Genomic DNA, 18,087 nt, shown 5'->3' with positions numbered 1-18,087 from the left:
ACAGTAAACTACGGAAGTTAATCCTTTGGAATCTTTTCTTTCAAAGTAGTCTTTTTCTTTTTTTTCATCTGTGAGGGATTTTGCTCTTGTTTTGCTCGCCCATTCCGTCTGCACAGGCCCAGCAACTACCTGTAGCAATTAATGAGCAATAAGGGAGACTCCTGTTTTAAATTAGCTTTTGTTCATTAAAGAAATATCTGTTAATCAGAGCTATAGGTGAGCTCTTTGTAGAGAAAAGAATATCTCCTCTCTTTCACTCCCTATCGTCACTTTTTCACTAAGAGGACTCTAGATTAGCTGGCTGCCATACATTGATGATGCCTCTTCTTTCCGCCATGGTTGTGATTCCGGCACACACACTGCTGTACGTATTTGCCTGTCAGGTACAACAAGGTCATTCATTCATAATCCATAGGTGTCTACAGCATGTCACTTAAACCAGTTTTTCCTTTGCTGATTTAGCCAGTGTTGTGATCATCTTAGGAACGGGTTAAGTAACTTTTCCAGTTAAATTTCATCTTGTTTGCTTAAAAAAAACAAAACCAAGACGGACAGGAAGACATTCAGAAAATGACTGCCACACCGATGGTGGCATTAATTGCTACTCTGATTGCTCGTGCTGTGACTCAAATGGAATCAGTGTGGACCTGCTTCTAATGAATAAGTGGGTTTATTATCATAGGATACGAGCTACTCTGTTTTTTCAAAGAACTTTTTGTCTCAGTTTCTCTTTCCTGTTTTCATTCAATAAATAATTTGTCATTTCCCCCTTGTTTTGGTTTCTTTTTTTTAAAGAGAAAAAGAAGTATATTTACTTCATTTGAAGCTTTAGTTGGATTTTCCACACTTAGTCTACATTATATATATCATGTTCTGTTAAATCCCAGTGTGTAGCATTGTGAATAGAATATTTAATTCATAAGGTGCTCATTATTTTCTTGGAATTGTTTTATTTCTTTGCATTTTTATGCAGTGTTCGAGTATATTATGAAAATGGCTCGTGTGATGTGCAAGTATGATATTTTATTTTTTTTTTGGCGTTACTTGCCTCTCGGTCCTGCGTATGCAATTCAAAACAGTGTATAATAAAATAGTTGTTTGATTTGCGTTCTGAACTGCATTTGGCATCACTCGCTATGTTTGCAAATAGAGATCAGTTTGAAATGCTGACAAGAAACAATCTGTCCTTTGGCATTAGAGTCCCTGGAGAAAACTGAGATGAGAATTCTCTCACTAGTTCCTAAGGTAGATTAACAAACTATACTTTACATGTTTTTAATTTACTATATGGGCCGTTACAGCTGGTATGTATGTAACTTGCTCCCACTGGAAGGCACCTTGCCAAAGACGTGTGTGTGCAAACAGCTTTAGGAAAATTTAGAATTGTTGTCATGTAATATGATTCTCAAGACAGTTTATTTTAAAGGAGGCACTTTTTTTTTTTTATGGTGCAAAAAAATTTCTCTGCCATACGCTACTTAAAATGTTGATGCATGTCAGGGAAAGCTCGGTTATAGCTTTAATATATGTTAACAGCTTCAGATGAGCAATTTGAAAGAATGAAAGGATTAGCTGGTATGTGCAGTATGAGAGTTTTTACCACCAGGAAGGAGGCCCAAATGTCACGTGAAGCATTCTCAAACTGTTCTGAAGACTGAAGCTCTCTTTTTCACCGCAGCTTACACGTACCTCAGAAAAGAGCAAAACAAGGTGCCCCACGTTTTCCCCCACCATCGTGGCAAGTCTGCTCAGGAATGACAGCCTTCAGATAACAGAGCAAGTATGTGAAGCTACACAGCTCCCACAACTCTTAGCTCTTCTGAGATGAACGGCGATGATACCAGCCCTATGCTGAGTGACTCATTATGTTTGGCGATCCCATTAGTTAATCAATTAATTAATCTTAGCCAGTATTAACTAGTCTGAGGCTATCACATGCCTTTCATGATGCTCAGCAGTGCAATAATCTGTCATTATTAAACTGGAACTGGATTTGAACAGCAAACTTTGTGTGAAAATTTTGTATTTCAGTCCCAGACAAAGATTTTTTTCGATTTACTTCAATCTGCCTTCCATTAAGTTCTTCCGTATTCCATGCAGTGATGTTTAAACTGAGCATGGATTGATTAATAGCAGCCATATCACTCATCTTACTTTTAAAAAGCTTGTCTAACAAGTTACCTTGAGAAGCAAGGTCATAGGATTAGGATAACGTATTAGATACTGAAGTGTAATAAGAGGCCTGCTACCAATGTATACTTCTTGATTCTGTTTAGAGTGTTGAATAGCTATAGCACACAATTTTATAAATGTATGAAATGTTCTTTAGCCTTGAGACATAAGGAAGATGTAGAAAAATGTGGTTTACTCATTTCTAAACATGATACTCTTTCCCAGTTTAGCTGATGAGTTATGTATATGTAGGTGTGGTTTTCTTAGCTGACAACTGTTCTAAAGATTTTAGGTGAATTATTTTTGAGAAGACTTCATGTACTTTTATAAGGTAGCAAAAGGTCAGGATATTCTATGGTATTAATAAAAACAGCTTGGCAGTTAAGAAGTATCAATTTGCCATTTTGAAATAGATGTTCAAGATTAAGTGAAAGCGATCCTGCTGCTACTCTTTGTTTCCAGGACTACGCTTAGAGCCTGGTCATTGTTTTGTTTTGTTTGGTGTAATATTCTGTTGAATGAGCCTTCCTCTTGAAGTGGGACACGCTGTTATTGTTCTTAACTTCCTCCAGCCTATCTTGCTTTGCTCTCCCCATTCTTCACATTCATCTTTCTTCATAAGGGTAAAAGAAGTCCCTGCCTTCCTCTTCTGAGAGCCACGTTATTTGAGTCAGTGAGACAATAGGAAGAAATCAGTCAAAAAAAAGAAGAAAAAGAGAACTCTTCCTTGTCCATCTTGCTGTACATTTAACAACTTCTGAAACATTTGTATACATTTATTGACCTAAGAATGTCTGTTTTGAAAGTTCACCTTAGATAGATATGGTACGTATCATCATTTGCTGTTCAGGCTCAGCACTGGGAAGGATATATCCATGGTGAGACGGCTTTACAAAAGGTCTGTGTGCAATTTGCTAAGCTGCTTATGAGCCAAAATTTTTAATATAGATCTGGATGTATAAATGCAAATGCATTTAAAAAATGGTACTGGAAGGTTTTGAAAGCTGAATTGGAACCAAAGAATTATGTAGATGTGCACAGAAAGTTAAAATAACATTACTGTAATCAGCGATGGTACTGTTAGCAAGGAAGGTATTGACTAGTCAAGACTATTACATTGCAAATGCAAAAAATATTCTGCCATAAAGAATATAATGCTTTTTTTCTCCACCCTCTATTTATTTTAACTGGCATATGAAGTACATTGTGTTTTCAATTAATTTAAAATGCCATTTAAAAATTATTTCTCTTGGAAGTACAGCGGGGAACAGTCCTATCAGTAAATAGCAAACTGGATAGCCAAGTACGTGATTTTTCCCTTAATGGGTAAAAGCAAACCCCACAAAAGGGAACGTGTTTCCTACCACTTGTTTTAGAAATTTACCATTACTGCCCACAATACAGTTAAGATTTTTATCGTTTAAAAGATTGTTTAATTTCAACAGAGCACCTTCAGCTTTGCTACCATTTGTAATTAAATATTTAGTTGTGTAGTAAATTAAGCATGTCATGATCTCTGCAAAGTAGTTCTCCGTTTACTGCTGCATAAATGTTTTACAAGCTGCTGTATTGTTTCTAGTAAATTAATAATGAAGATTTAGATTTTAACTGATTAATAATCTAATTTAGTATTTAGGAGGAATCTAATTTAGGTCTGGAAATAAAACTGAGGTAAATATCTCTGGCACTGATCCCAATCCTCTGACAAAGTTACCAAGTGATAAGGAAAAAACAAGTCAGGGTAAAAGAAATTAAGAGGTTAGAACTTCTAGGAGAAGCATTTCCCCGTGAAAATTGAAAATGCTTTCTAAACTGCAGTGTACTTGCACTTGACTTCTCCTGCCGTATCACAACTAGTCGGTACAAATTTTATACGGCAAATTGCAGGAATTTGTAAGATAAAAGAAATATGAATTTGGCATAAGCAAAGAACTACCTAAACTACCTGGCTTAAAGCAAGTTCATGGTGGTGTGGTAGAAATACTATAATACTCCCTAGAATATTAGTTCTGTGTCTGGTGCCCATAGAACAACAAGAAGAAGTCTGTTAGGAAAGAACAACAACAAGTATGTTAGGAAATGTTCAAAAGTAGAATGGCCAAAATAAGTCATTGTGAGGTGGGATGGAAAAGCTCAGCACATTTAGGGTTGTGAATAACTGTGCTGTCGCAATTAGATATTACGAAAATATGGCAATGACAGGATATTGAAAACTTTGTGTGTTCTAAAAATCGGTGACGTGGTTGTCACTGATCAAGTTTAATGTCAAAGTAAGGTACAATGTGCAGAGGAAGGAAAATTAACTATCAGAAACAGCTAATAGGGAGAGATGCCTCCCATCTTGCTCTTCCTTCTACAACATGAAGGCCTGAAGGTTGGGCTTGTGCAGTTATAGGATCTGAGAGCCTCCGGTTCGATGCCTTCTATAATGCTGTTTGGGGTGAACAGCTCTGGTTTTGCTATATGTGGCTGTATCTTCAACACTTAAAGCTCTGACTTGAGGTAGTAACTGTAATTAAAGTCAACACTTCATAGCTTCATCTGGTTGCCTCCTGATGTTGAGGTGAAATTCTTCACCAAGAACAATTGGCAGTAACTGTGCAGATTTTACTTTTTGTATCTACCATTTTTAATTTCATACTTTTCCAGGACATTTGATGTCAGTAGTACTCTTGTGTCAGTAATCCTTTTCGGCTTTTAGGAACTAAAAGTTTAATCCAAAAACTGAAATACTTAGGTTTGATTTTGGATGTGTATGTGAAATGTTATGGTTTGTGTTTTAGAGGATTCCTCTGGGTTCATCCAATAGTCCTTTTTGGCCATTCTTTTATTACAATATAAAGTAAAAATTTGGCTCTATCACAAATTTTCTGGTACGAATGACTTGAGTAGAAACACCACGGTTTATCAAGGACCAGAACCTGTCCTGCTGTGTACAAATAGGTCATATTTGTTGAGTGGAGAGAAGATTATTTTAATTGACATAATTAACTTTTCTTGTGATTATCTTAGGCTTGAAAATGCATTTTGCTCTTTCCCAATTACAGCTTTTTCTCTGATAGAGCTAAACATGCTGTGTGTAATAATGAAGGTGGTTTTGGAAGGACTTAATGTATATAATTGGAAACTAAAATGAGGTAGTCTTCTATCAGCAGGAGGGTAGGAGAGCTGGGATGTATAATTGAAGTACAGTGTAATGGGATTACCTACAATTTTTAAACATTGCTTTCGTTAAGGAAAATAATAAGCATATTTATTAAATATAGTCTCTGCTTGGGACAATATTTGTTATTATGAAAAAGCTTTTGTAATTAAGCTTGGGTATAAAAATGTATCGAACATACTACATCAGTTTCTGGAAAATGCTTTTGTGCATAAAATTTTACTAAAATAGAAAGAGCTTTCACAGCAGAGGCAGTTAGCCAGATATTAGTATAGCTCACATCTAGCATTCACTGTAACTTTTTCTATGTGTTTTCAATTTAGTCAAGGTCAAATCAAAAGAAACGTCATAGTCAAATACACTTAAACATTTATCTTTATGAAAGCCTTCAATGATTCTGCTGTTTTTCATGGTTATACTTACTGGAAATAAAGTCTAGATTTTTTTCTAAAGAGTATTTTCTTGCTGAAGCTACAGAAGTATGATGTTTTAGGAATTACGGTATGGGTGTCTATGACCCAAATTTTGCAGGCGGCCACATAAAATTCTCCTAGGAGTCCTCCTTGTCGTTAAATATGCATCTGTGAAAATCTCCATAAAAATAGAAAGTATTTTCAAACTCTTTAAAGCATTTTAAATGTGATTGCTATGTTGGTGCTTGGGATATAATATGGTGGTCCCTCTGGATGCTCTTTTATTTCTTTTCATTATCACTTTCGAGGATTCCTCTTCAGAAAAGCACTACATTAAAGTGTGTAGCTACTTTCCTTAATCAAAGCTTGTATTGAAAAGAACTACCTTCAACAAGTGTTGCAAATCCTTCTAGATTACTTCCAGGAGTTCTCCTATGGCAGTTCTCCTATGGCAGTGACATGTTATTCATTGGCTCATAAGGTATATCTTTAGGTAAAGGATATATATATATATGGATTGGGATTTGCCTGTACTGTGAGTATACATCTTGGATTAAAAGTTTCTTCTGTCATACTGTACGTATATAAAAATACTGTTTCTTCCTCCAGACCTTCCCATTGTTCTCAGGGACCTGGGATTCCTGAAGACCGGTCTTAATAGTAAAGAGCAAGGTGAAGAAGGCATGGAGTACCTCAGCTGTGTCTTCTATCACCAGGTCCCCTGCCCCATTCAGCAGCAGGCCCACGTTTTCCTTTGTCTCCCTTTTGCTGCTGAAGTACCTGTAGAAGCCTTTCTTGTTGCCTTTCCTGTCCCTTGCCAGATGTAGCTCTGAATGGCCTTTGTCTTTCCTAACCCCATCCCTCCATACTCAGACAGTGTCTCCATATTCCTCCCAGGTTCCTTGTCCCTGCTTTTGCCCTTGTATGCTTCTTTTTTATATCTGAGTTTTGTTGGGGGCTACCTTTTCATCCGTGCTACTCCTGCTACTTTTGCTTAACCTCGTCTCTTTGGGATAGACCGTTCTGAAACTTGGGGGAGATGATCTTCGAAAAATAACCAGCTTTCCTGGACCCTTTTTCTATCTAGGACTGTATCGCATGGGATTCCTCCAAGCAGATCCCAAGGAGAAAAATAGTCATAGATTTGTCTTATGCGCGGCGCTCCTTTTCAAGCGTTTTATTGCTAGAGGAATTTCAGGTCCAGTCTCCAGAATCATTTGCCACGCTGAGAAATGACAGAATGATGCCAACTCATATAAATCTGTACAAGTTCTTCTTGAGGGAATGTATAAAAATGGAAAATCTAATCTTGCATACTAGGTAAAAATATCAGCCTTTAATCACAGCTCTACCTGGCTTCTTCTCAGATGCAGATTTTTTTTACTTCTTTTTTCTTCATTATTGCTAAGAATGATTTTCCTCTTGCAAGGAAAAATCTTTTGGAAGCAGGAGGTGAAGAATTCCAAGAAAAAAGCTCATGTCATTTGTATGCGCAAGAGAAATTATAGGACATCAAGAACGAGGGAAATATAAGATCTGGAATATGCAGTTAAACGCTAACTCATTTTTAACTGTTTTAGCTGCGTTTGCCTCAGGATTGTCTCTTTGCCAAGACCTCTCACAAAGAGCTTTGCCTTTGTGTCAGTATCTTGTAACTTAAGAGCAATTTGTAAAACCTGGCAACATCATATTCCCCTCCCTTTTCCCAGGTGGAGGGTTGTTTAATATTTTCCATCCCAGCTTTCAGCAAGTTCTCCATTATCTTGTGCTTGCTAGTGACATTCCCACACATCTCTTAAAAGTTTATTTTACTCCCCTGACACCTTTCCTCTTTTCATTATCTTCACATAAGTTTGGCCAGTTAGACCACATAGTAAAAGTTTCCTATTTTTGCTCTGATCTATGTCATGCTGAAGTAGCTTCAGATTCTGATACTGACAGCAGAGTGAAGGAGATTTTTCCTCTGTTGAAGAGTGCGGGGATGTTCAAGTCCATAATATAATGAAGAAAAATGCTATCTTAATTATGGCAAAATTAATTTTCTTTTTTTTTTTTTTTTGAAACAGGTTAAAACCAAGAAAATACAGTGTTGTTGAAAAGAAAATATAGTATTGTTGATTCTGCGTTGCAACAGAGTTAATGAGGGCAATAGTTCCACCGTTATTTGTCTTTTCTGGCTTAGTCATGATGCTGAAGGCACAACAATTCTTCATTAGATTGAATGTTACGGGTTCAAGTTACGTCAGGGGAGGTTTAGATTGGATATTAGGAAACATTTTTTCATTGAAAGGGTTATTAAACATTGGAATAGGCTGCCCAGGGAGGTGGTGGATTCACCATCCCTGGAGGTGTTTAAAAAAAGGGTAGATGGGGCACTTAGGGACATGGTTTAGAAGTGGCTCTTGTCAGGGTAGGTTAAAGGTTGGACTCGATGATCTTAAAGGTCCCTTCCAACCTCAGCAATTCTATGATTCTATGATTCTGTGAATGTCTCGGAAGACAGAGCATCAAGGTGCCTTGCAGATGCCTGGCTGTAGTTTGTTCACCCAGTTCATCCTGCCTTCCTTCCATTCCTGCTAATGAAACTCTCCATTCTGACCGTTCACTGGCCCTGAGTAAAACACCCCTCAAAACCACAGATTTGATAATCATTTCCAATAAATTAGTCAATTGGCCCAATTTCTGGAGTCAGATCCCGACTTCACCAGGAATATGAGAGACCACTTACTACAGTCATTTTACTTGTCTCCAACTTGAAGACATTATTTCATGTAACAGGCTGAATTGGATGACTTTGGCTTTGTAGCGTAGGCACCAGTTTCCAAAGGGCTGCTGAATCTGAAGAGTTAGAATGGGTGATGTGAAGGAAGATGAGATGTTATCGGTAATCAGGGTGAGAAAATCCACTCACTGACAAAATTGTTTTTTCTTAAAATCTTGGGTATTAAAGACGATGAGCAGCTGGAGTTGAATGAGAAGCTGACAAGAGAAGGGAGAAGAGAACGCAGAATCAAACTCGATTGCTTATTTGGATGTGGAGTTTGGTTTTTAAAATTTCCTTCTTCAGTACGAGAGGGCATTATGTTCAGAGATGCAAAGTATGACTGACAATTTGCCAGATAGTCTTCCCTGTTTTGGAAGAGGTATGTTTAGACAGTGCAAAGTGGGTTGCATGGTGAAATGCTTTGTTTACGGATAATATTTCTTCCTGCTGTGAGAGCTGAATTGAAATGAGGAAAGTACAAGACAGGAGCTAGGAACAGGAATACTGAGTTCAGTTTGGAATCATGCCAGCTAAATGCAATTAAATAGATTAGGACCTAAAAAGAAGACACAAAAAGTTCACTATAGATGCCAACTGAAAGGACAGGAAAGGGCAAAATATAACCAGGGGAGATTATACAGAAGAGAGGGAGAAAGAGCAAGAACGTTGGAGCATGAGCAAACAACAGAGATGACAAAGGCAGGCACTCGCTAAGGGAAACTGGAAATCTTTAAGGTAGGATTGAATTGCATAGAAAACATTTCTGAGAAAAAAAGATACTGTGTAAATACCCTTATATTTATAACGTAGGAGGTTGTTAGCAACCTGCGCAAAAGTAAGATCAAGAAAATAAAGGGATCAGAACTCCCAGCCTGGGAAACGCCACGCTGGAGATGTCAGAGAGGAAAGTGAGATGCTGAGGATGCACAGGAGGATGCTGGTTTTTGGAGCTGCCATATGTACTTTGAAATAAAGACACTGACAATTCTTGTCTTAAAATTGTTTCATCATTTTTTTTTTTTAGATTATGACGTTAGTTGTATCTTTTTCATTACTCATTAATACTTGTTTCCCCAAGTACTTAAAATATGTCTAAAGAAAAACTTGTAGTTCTAAGGAGAAAAACATACAGTTTAGTAAAATTATGATAAGTAATGATAAGTAATTTTCATGAGTTACGGATAACAAAATTACATAATTAAATAGTACTTCATCATATATGACAGAATCAGAAATCCCAGTGAATGAAAGATAATTTTTAATAGTTATATGACTTTCTTGATTGTTCCCCTTTCCCCTTGATTTTCTGAGTAGGTTTAAGTGCTTTGGACTAGTTTTTCTGATCATTTAATGGAACAAGTGTGGTAGAGAGGCTAAGTGAACATGTTAATGAACCCAGAATACGAGACTTGAGCTGAGGCTGTGCCAAAAGTTGCACCCAGTTTGCTGAATTGCTGATGAGTAACTATTCATTTAGACTGAGCCATGAAAGGACAAACTAGACCATTGCAAAGATATACCCATGAGTACTTCTGGCAATAGATGCTGGCTTTCCCTAGTCACGTGAGATCGCTAGCTTGGGGAAAGAGCTTTTGTGGTTAGCTATTTTACAGCTTATTTCTCACCAGAGGTGGTGATAAAAAAGCAAGCTATACTGTCACCATGACCATTTACCAGATTAGCAAAGTGCTTGGAAAGCAAAGTTACAATGACTGTAAATAGCCATGTGTTTCAACTAGTTCCATATTCTGATTTGCAAGTATCTTCCGCAAACCACCTTTCCATTAGAAAATGCCTCCTAAAAGTAGTTTTGATTAATTTTTTTATTGATTTTTTTTTTTTTTAATATTTCAAAATGAATTTAGTCAGGCTACCGCTCGTTTGGTGGAAGCATTGTCAGGTGACCTCGCGCTGTGGTTGCTGTGAGAATGTCTCTGCAATTCACAAAACTTGTGTTTCATTTTGCCTTGGAACAAAAACACATTTTTGAAAAAATGGATTTTGACAGATGGGATTGCTCTGGAGCCAGCTGCATTGAGTAGCAGGATGCCATGCAAGTAAGTAGCTGAACAGTGCACATTTATTCAGGTCTACTAGTGGAGTCAGGTAATGAGGACAAATCTGGTATGCTGCAAGCTTGAGACGCTCGGGCTCCGGCAGTACCTGCTTGCTGACAAGACTTCTTCTGTGTGCAACATAAGAAGTTATTTCTAAATGAAAAGCTTTGACAGCTAGATAATATTTATGCCTGTCTATATCCTAAAAAATGAAGTCTGGGGAATTCCATTACCCTTTAGTTGGTTTCCAGCACTGATAAGTGACGTTTCTGAAATGTTATCTAGAATATATAGGATGTTGACTGCCTCTTGCTATTTTCTTATAGAATAATTTAGCACCATTCAAGATTTGAATTGAATCGTATCGAATCGAACTGAATCGAATAGAACAGTTCAGATGGACGGGACCCGCAACGATCATCTAGTCCAACTGCCTGACCAATTCAGGGCTGACCAAAAGTTAGTGTGTTGTGAAGGGCATTGTCCAAATGCTTCCTAAACACTGCCAGGCTTGGGGCATTGACCACCTCTCTAGGAAGCCTGTTCCAGGGTTTGAGCACCCTCTGGGTAAAGAAATGCTTCCTAACATCCAGTCTGAACCTCCACTGGCACAGCTTTGAGCCATTCCCACATGTCCTATCACTGGATCCCAGGGAGAAGAGCTCAGCAATAATAGTTTGATCATCCCACCCAGTCTGATTTTATGGGACGAGGGCAATAACATTGTAAAATTCTTTTAATGGCCTTAGCTGGTAGTTTCAAAAATGGCTAAAAATCTTGAGTGTTGGGTTTTTAGGGTATTATCCTGAAAGACTGAAGTATTGACAGATACTTTGATGTCTTTTACAAGATATTTCGCATTGCAAAAAAAAAAAAAAAAAGCCAAAATACTTGATCCCTATTGGAGCAGGTCAGGCTACGTCAGATTTCCAAGCTGTAATCTGAAGGAAGTGGAATGAGTGGTTGCACTTGAGTTCTTGTATGATGACAAGCTGCATTATAAACACTGTTTGGAGAATCTTTTTCTAGTAGTGCTTTGTGAACCTGTGAACCTTTATGCATTTTTCTCTCTTTGTGGTAGTTGTTATCCACCATGGTGCACAGTAGTTTTTCACTGAATTACCACAGAGGTTTACTGCGGCTGTCCCAGGCTTCCTGTGCTTTTTGGCTTGCCAGTCTGCTTAGATTTCTTTTTTTTTTTTTTGTTCTTAAAACCAGGTTTCATATTATACATAGCAGGGATTTTGGTTTTGCAGATAGTAGAAGGATCTTCACACAGTCTGGAAACACACTGAAGATATGAATACTGCTGTCTTATTGGGATTAATCAAGATTCAATCCGGAATACTTGGCATCAAGCTGTTTTCTGTAATTGCCAATGAGAGGAGCATTATCACCAGTAGCAAACCATAAGAATATAGATTAATATTCTTACACAGTTAAGTTGTGAGCAAAACCTGATTGTTTAATTGATACTAAAATACTTCAAATATCTAAAAGATAGTTACAGTTGGATGGCTTCCTTTAATGTGCAGGCATATTCTTCATAAATTATCGTACAGAGGTAAAAATAAGTCTATGGCATAGATCATTCATCACTCATCATTTTATTCATACTGTCACCGTTTAAACTTTCTCTTTGCAGAGCAGATAATAGGCAATCAGTCAGTAATTTAGGATGGCTTCTGTCTCAAATGACCAAAATTTCGCATAAATGTTTAAGACTTTTTTCTTTTTTTTTAAAAAAAGAAACCTTGTGAAATACAAATTTTCCCATCTCTTAGATAACAAGAACTGAAATAAATCTTAATAAAGATTTGTAATAAAGAACAGAATAAATCTTAATAAAAAATCCAAATCTAAAGTCATTTGGTACAGTATTACTGTTTACTAGGCGAATATTATAATGCGGATTGCTAAAAAGAAAACTCACACTTAAAAAGAATATTCGTAGAAAAATATTCAAATCTCATTCAGGTCCTTTTTTCATTAACGTTTCTTGTTAAATTCAATTTCCCTGTGAAGATCTCATTAAAAAAAATCCACTTAGTATGAGTCTTACCCTACTCACTGAGTTTAACAAACAGACTTCAGTGAATTTAATCTGGGAAATAGTTGTCAACATGCAATGCATATGTGCTCCTAGATATGAAATGACAAATCCCAATGTGTGCTCAAAGACTTAAAGTGTTGTTTGCACGGAGTGAGAGAAAGGCACTAAGGATATTTGACAATATTAGTCACGCTAAATTATTCTATACGTAGGCATCCCTATGTAATCTGCATAATGAAAAATTTGCAAGATACATTTCTCTGTGTGTGATTTTGGCACAGAAGGCAAGAAGCTCAGAATTTGTATTTGTAAACCTGACGTACGCTGGAGAGGCAATTGGTGAATGAGGACATCTTTGGTTTGTTCCAACCTTCTCTCCGGGTTCTTCTCTTCCGTTTCCTCTTCCACTTCCGAGTTGCTGTCTGGGCTGCCAGCTCTCCACAGCTGGAAGTTGTCTTTTTGTCGCACTTTTTTGTACTGTGGGTCCTTACAATCTGTTGGATGGCTCTACACCTGCAGCTCTGAGTGATGACAGGTGGAATATTTATTAGGGTAAGAACACCTTCATGTCATAAATAGCCATACTTTATTTAACAAGTTAGGTTTACTTACTCTATGGTTATAGGAGAAAAATGTTGCGCACATGCACACTGTTTGGTAAGATCTGCATAGTTTAATCTTTAGCCGTGGACAGCAGCATATTCTTAGGTCTGGGTTTGCCTCACTCAGTCTTAAGGGAAGAACACAATCACATTGCTCCAGTCAGTGGAAAAAGTTGGATTCAGGTGTGATTCATATTTACATATGCTGAATTACTCCCTGGAAATGCTTTATTCACCATATGGGGAGACAAAGTTGACTAGGCTCCTAACACAGGCAATTAGCTGAAATCTGTCCAGGTCCTACTGTACACATCTACTCCTCTTTCACCTCTTTTCTCATCCTCCCTCACAAAGATGAGACTGTTATAGGGAACACTGTGCTCCTCTGTAGCATTTGGCATAATACCTGCTGAGCAAACTTCCACCTTTCATGGTTTCCTTTCTGAAGCCTTCTATGAAATCACACAGTGTTTTTAAGTGCCTGTATGACTAGTCCTAGCATACATGTGGTAGTAGATCTTTGAGGTGAATAATGGGAACAACCTTGTAAACTCTGGATTTCCTGGGGAACAAACCTTATGTCAGTAGTTTTCTCACTGCCTTTTCCTAAAATTAGGCAAGGAAACCCCAACAACCGGTTGGCAGAAAGTCAAAATGCCAGTAGAAAATGTGTCAACACTAGTAAAAAGTGCATATGGACATCTTGAATGTGATGCTGCATTTCCTATAGTATCCACAGAAGATGAATTCAGAGAAAATTATATTTTGAATGTCAGATTGAGTAAGGTCACAAACCTCAGCCTCTGCATTCGGTGCTTCTTCAGCAGTTCAGAAATAGGAATCGTAATTAGTGTGCTAGGTGTCTGTGTTTATGCAAAATTTATTCCACATCTTAGACGGTTATATATGACCAAACTATTCATTTTAATTGTATCTGTCAGAATTTAGCTGCTCATTCACACGTGTGATATACCTTAATCATTTGTAGGCAGGCACATGCCTCTTTAAGACTCGTTTCCTGTGTAGATAATGTACTGCGGTTCCCTGGAGACCTTATATGCATATCACAAAAGCCAGCACAAACAGCAGGCTTGCTAATACCAAAACAAGTGATTAATATTAATTCCTATACTCCACTTTTGTCAAAGGTTTTGGAATCAGCATTTTGTTTTCGTCCTGGGAGAACATAAAATAGGAATACAAATTCTAGCATGCCTATGTAGCAGTCTACTTTTATGTCAGAAGTTGCTATTTTTTAACTTACTTGCAGAATAAAAATGGTACATCAACAGGGTTTGTTTCTCCTTGTTTTACTCTAAACAGGTTTCCCCCGTGTTTTTTCTTTCAGAAGAAAAAAAATAGTATATGGCTCTACATAGTCACTACAGATAAGTTATAATAGCCATTACAATACTTTTTAAAAAATAAATATTACAGGTAAACAACAAAAATATATTCCTGACCATACTTTTCTATAAAAACTAATTATGTGCCAAGACCTTCTCATTCCCCATCTCCTTTTTTGTATCTTGTTTCCTTTTTCCTTATTTGGAAACGTCATCAGTATGCGACTGAGATGAAGAAAGATGATGTACACTTGGTACTTAATAATAAAGGATTTGTACTTCTATAGAAGATATTCAATAGCTAATTAGAACAAAGCAGCTGATCTTTACTAAAAATAACATCTTTAAATGTTCCAGTGAAAAGTTAGGTTGTACTTACTACATTATCATCTGGAAGAGTTCCTGAGCAGCACAACTGGAATGTCAAAATAAAGATTTATTGTCATTACAATTTTAAAAACAAACAAACAAATGAATAATTTATGCTCTCCCGTCTCAAAAAGGTTAATATATAGTTTTCAGCTTGTCAGTGGCTTGTCTTGTAAGCTCTGTATAAATTGCAGAATCAACAACAGTGGAAACACGAGAATTTGTTCCAGTGAGCATCTGTTTTTTTTTTTCTATTATTTATGACTGTTACTATCTACTTGTTTGGGTTTTTTAAAATCAAATTTAGTGACTTGGAATTCCCTTTACTTTTTATAAACTCCTGAAATGTCTACTAAAACAGGTTTGTATCTGTATTATGATCATGTCTAGATTTTGAGGTCTGGAAACAACAGTGCTGTACCCTTCAGGTTCATCCTAGTTCTTCTGTATTTAAATGTGATTGTCCAGGAGATATTTCACTTATGAAATCATTCAGATACATTTTGTTTCTGTAAAAGGGTATCTTTTAGAAATTAATTTGAAGAAAAAAAAAGTTTAGCGTGTGAAGAATTGCATTTATCTTACGTGAATAAAACCATACCAACTTTTGAGTTGAAAAAATTGTCTTCAGTCCACACCATTCTACCACGCAGTTCATTAGTGAGCTGAAACCCATTTCTTTTTAGGTGCTGTTCTAGCAATAACTGATTTGCCTTACCTACTGATACTGTTTTTCACATTAACCTTTGTTAAACAGATCAAGTAGTATGTGTTCCACGATCACAGAATACTTTTCAAATAGATGACTTCCATAAGGTATCTGGCACTAAGTACTTCAAAACACTATGTAAGTTTGAATTAATTAATTTAAAATATGTATACATTTTAAGAAATGTCACGTGAACATTAGTTAAAAGTAATGCTTTAATGCAAATACAGTTCAAGTCAATATTGGATCCTGAATTCTTAAATGCTCAGTTGTACAGGCAGCTGTACTGTTAGAAGGGAAAATCCTTAATTCTACTCTGTCTCAGTTGTGAATTAGTCCCACTGAAAGCCAGTTTCGTATTTCAAGATCTCTATATTGGTAATAGCTGACGAGATAGCTCAAAGTACACACTGTTGACTTCAGGATCACGAAGGCTTTCCTGAGATTTATGTGGGCATAGAGAATGGAGATTGAACTTTTAGCATAGGTCTGGACTTGTTAACAGTTAAAGCAAACTTTTTATACATGGTAATGGAATAAATATGGAAATTAAAAAGGGAGGATGAATGCTGAATAAGGAGAAATGTAATTTTTACTGGTTTTTTTTCCCCTAAAGTATAAACATACTAAATTATTCAGACTGTAATAAGGGGACGTAGTGTATGATATTATATCTCTAAATCCAACCATACTATACTATTGTGGAAGATATAAAAGCTGAAAGCAAAACCTATTAAAATAGTATACTGAATAAATTGGAATATTTGTTAATATATGGATTGTTTTAGTTCATATTCTTTTGTTCTTTTTCTTCCCACTGCTAGATAAAAAAAAAAAAAAAAAAAACAACCAAAAAAACCCCAAACATTGCAAATGTTTTTATAAAGTACTTGCATTACGGCATCTAGACAAACAGCTTAATTTTGCATGGTTCAAAATAGATTCAGTCATCCATCAACCTGTATTTTCCTGATCATTCTTGTATTTAGAGTGATGAAGATGTGGCAAACTGTTCAGGTAATGAAATACCAACTTGTTGACTGGGATATTCTGTAGTCTCTATTGGCCTGTTGCCAGGCTTTTTTGTCCCAACCATGAAGCCTGAAGGGAAACCTTGACTGCTGCTGGAAACTGTGTCCTAGTGATATGATGGGGGGCTTTATATAGTATGTAAGTGTCCTTCCTGACCTAGCCCAGAGGAGGCTCACTGCCACCCACTGGCTCCACCGCCACCAGTCTTACTACGCTGTCTGCTACCATTGCTGGTGCTGGCACCCAGCCAAAGATGTTTCCAAACCCCTGTCTTGTAAAATCTGGTTTGAGCACTGCAAATTACCTATGTGGTTCCATTTTAGCCTTTCGTCATTTTCTCATTCCTTTCCGAACGCCGTTCAGAAGAGGGGTTGGGGTTCTGAAATTTGTTGGTACAGTCCTTGGTGTCTAACTTGTCTTTTAAGTGCGGTCCCGCTTAAAGATGATAAATTGGTGGTCAGGGAATTTAATGATGGAATTGGTGTCCTACAGCTAGGCAACACAACTGGAAATAGAATCTAAAAGTTGGTGGTGTTGTGCGTTGGGTTTTTTTATTTTATTTTTGCTACCGAAACAGAACTTAAGGAAGAAAAAATATACCTGACAGTTTATTATCATTATTAGAGGAATATGACTTTTTGAGTCATCCAAGTGAGTACAACTTTGCCTTATGTGTGCTTAGTGTATTCTTCTGTTAATTCTTGATGGCATCTCATCTCATAAAAACTCCCCAAATCATTACAATATCATACTTTGAGCATGGCTGCATATATTGGAATTGGCAATATATTTACCATGGTGTCCAGCCCACGATGCAACACCAGGGAGAGGGATTCATAAGTTGGTACAACATGATGTTTCCGCGGTGCTGAAGGTTACCTTTCTGACCATACTTACCACTTGTTTGTCAGAGTCCTGTGATGTCTTCTTCTTTCTCCTCTGAGGGACACAGAATATTTTGAAATGTTAATGAAATATTTTGAAATGTTATTTTTTGGCTGTCTACTTCTGTTACTCTCATGGTTAAGATTTCTGAAAGTTTTTGTTTTCAGAACTTCTTGTCAATATCTAAAATTTCACTGAATTTGTAAACCAGGGGTTTAGATTATGACCCTTGTCCAAATCACTTGGTGAAATATCAGAAAGAGGAATCAGAAGTCTAATCTTATATTACAAAATATTTTTTTAATTATTATTATTTCCATAAATGGATAACACAAGTTGTCAAGGCTCCTTGTTTTACCTGAGAAACGCTGTGCTTCTTTTACAAATATATTGAGTGGGGAGCGTAGGAGAAACTTGACAAATATTCAACTTTAAAATACTCTCAGGTGAAGTTTAAATGAATCACAGAAGTGTTTTTCAGGTGTTCTTACTCACCTTTAATTCGTTCAGAAGGTTATACAC

General features: G+C 36.8%; 1 protein-coding gene across 16 annotated transcripts in view; it reads left to right on the top strand.

Moving 5' to 3' along the window:
- Window positions 1-18,087, top strand: part of DLG2 (discs large MAGUK scaffold protein 2) — a 1,057,033-nt gene that overhangs the window by 533,548 nt on the left and 505,398 nt on the right. The window contains exon 2 of one of the 16 annotated variants that reach the window (XM_054188287.1): window positions 15,697-15,786. The exons of the other annotated variants lie outside the window; for them this stretch is intronic. Coding sequence (XP_054044262.1) covers window positions 15,742-15,786 — 45 coding nt within the window. The 5' untranslated portion in view covers window positions 15,697-15,741. The remainder of the gene's footprint in view (window positions 1-15,696; window positions 15,787-18,087) is intronic. 16 annotated transcript variants of the gene reach the window in all.

Source organism: Rissa tridactyla, chromosome 1, assembly GCF_028500815.1.
Source record: "Rissa tridactyla isolate bRisTri1 chromosome 1, bRisTri1.patW.cur.20221130, whole genome shotgun sequence".
Lineage (NCBI taxonomy): Eukaryota > Metazoa > Chordata > Aves > Charadriiformes > Laridae > Rissa > Rissa tridactyla.
Note: the sequence above shows the minus strand (reverse complement) of the source record. Positions and strands in the feature narration are given on the sequence as shown.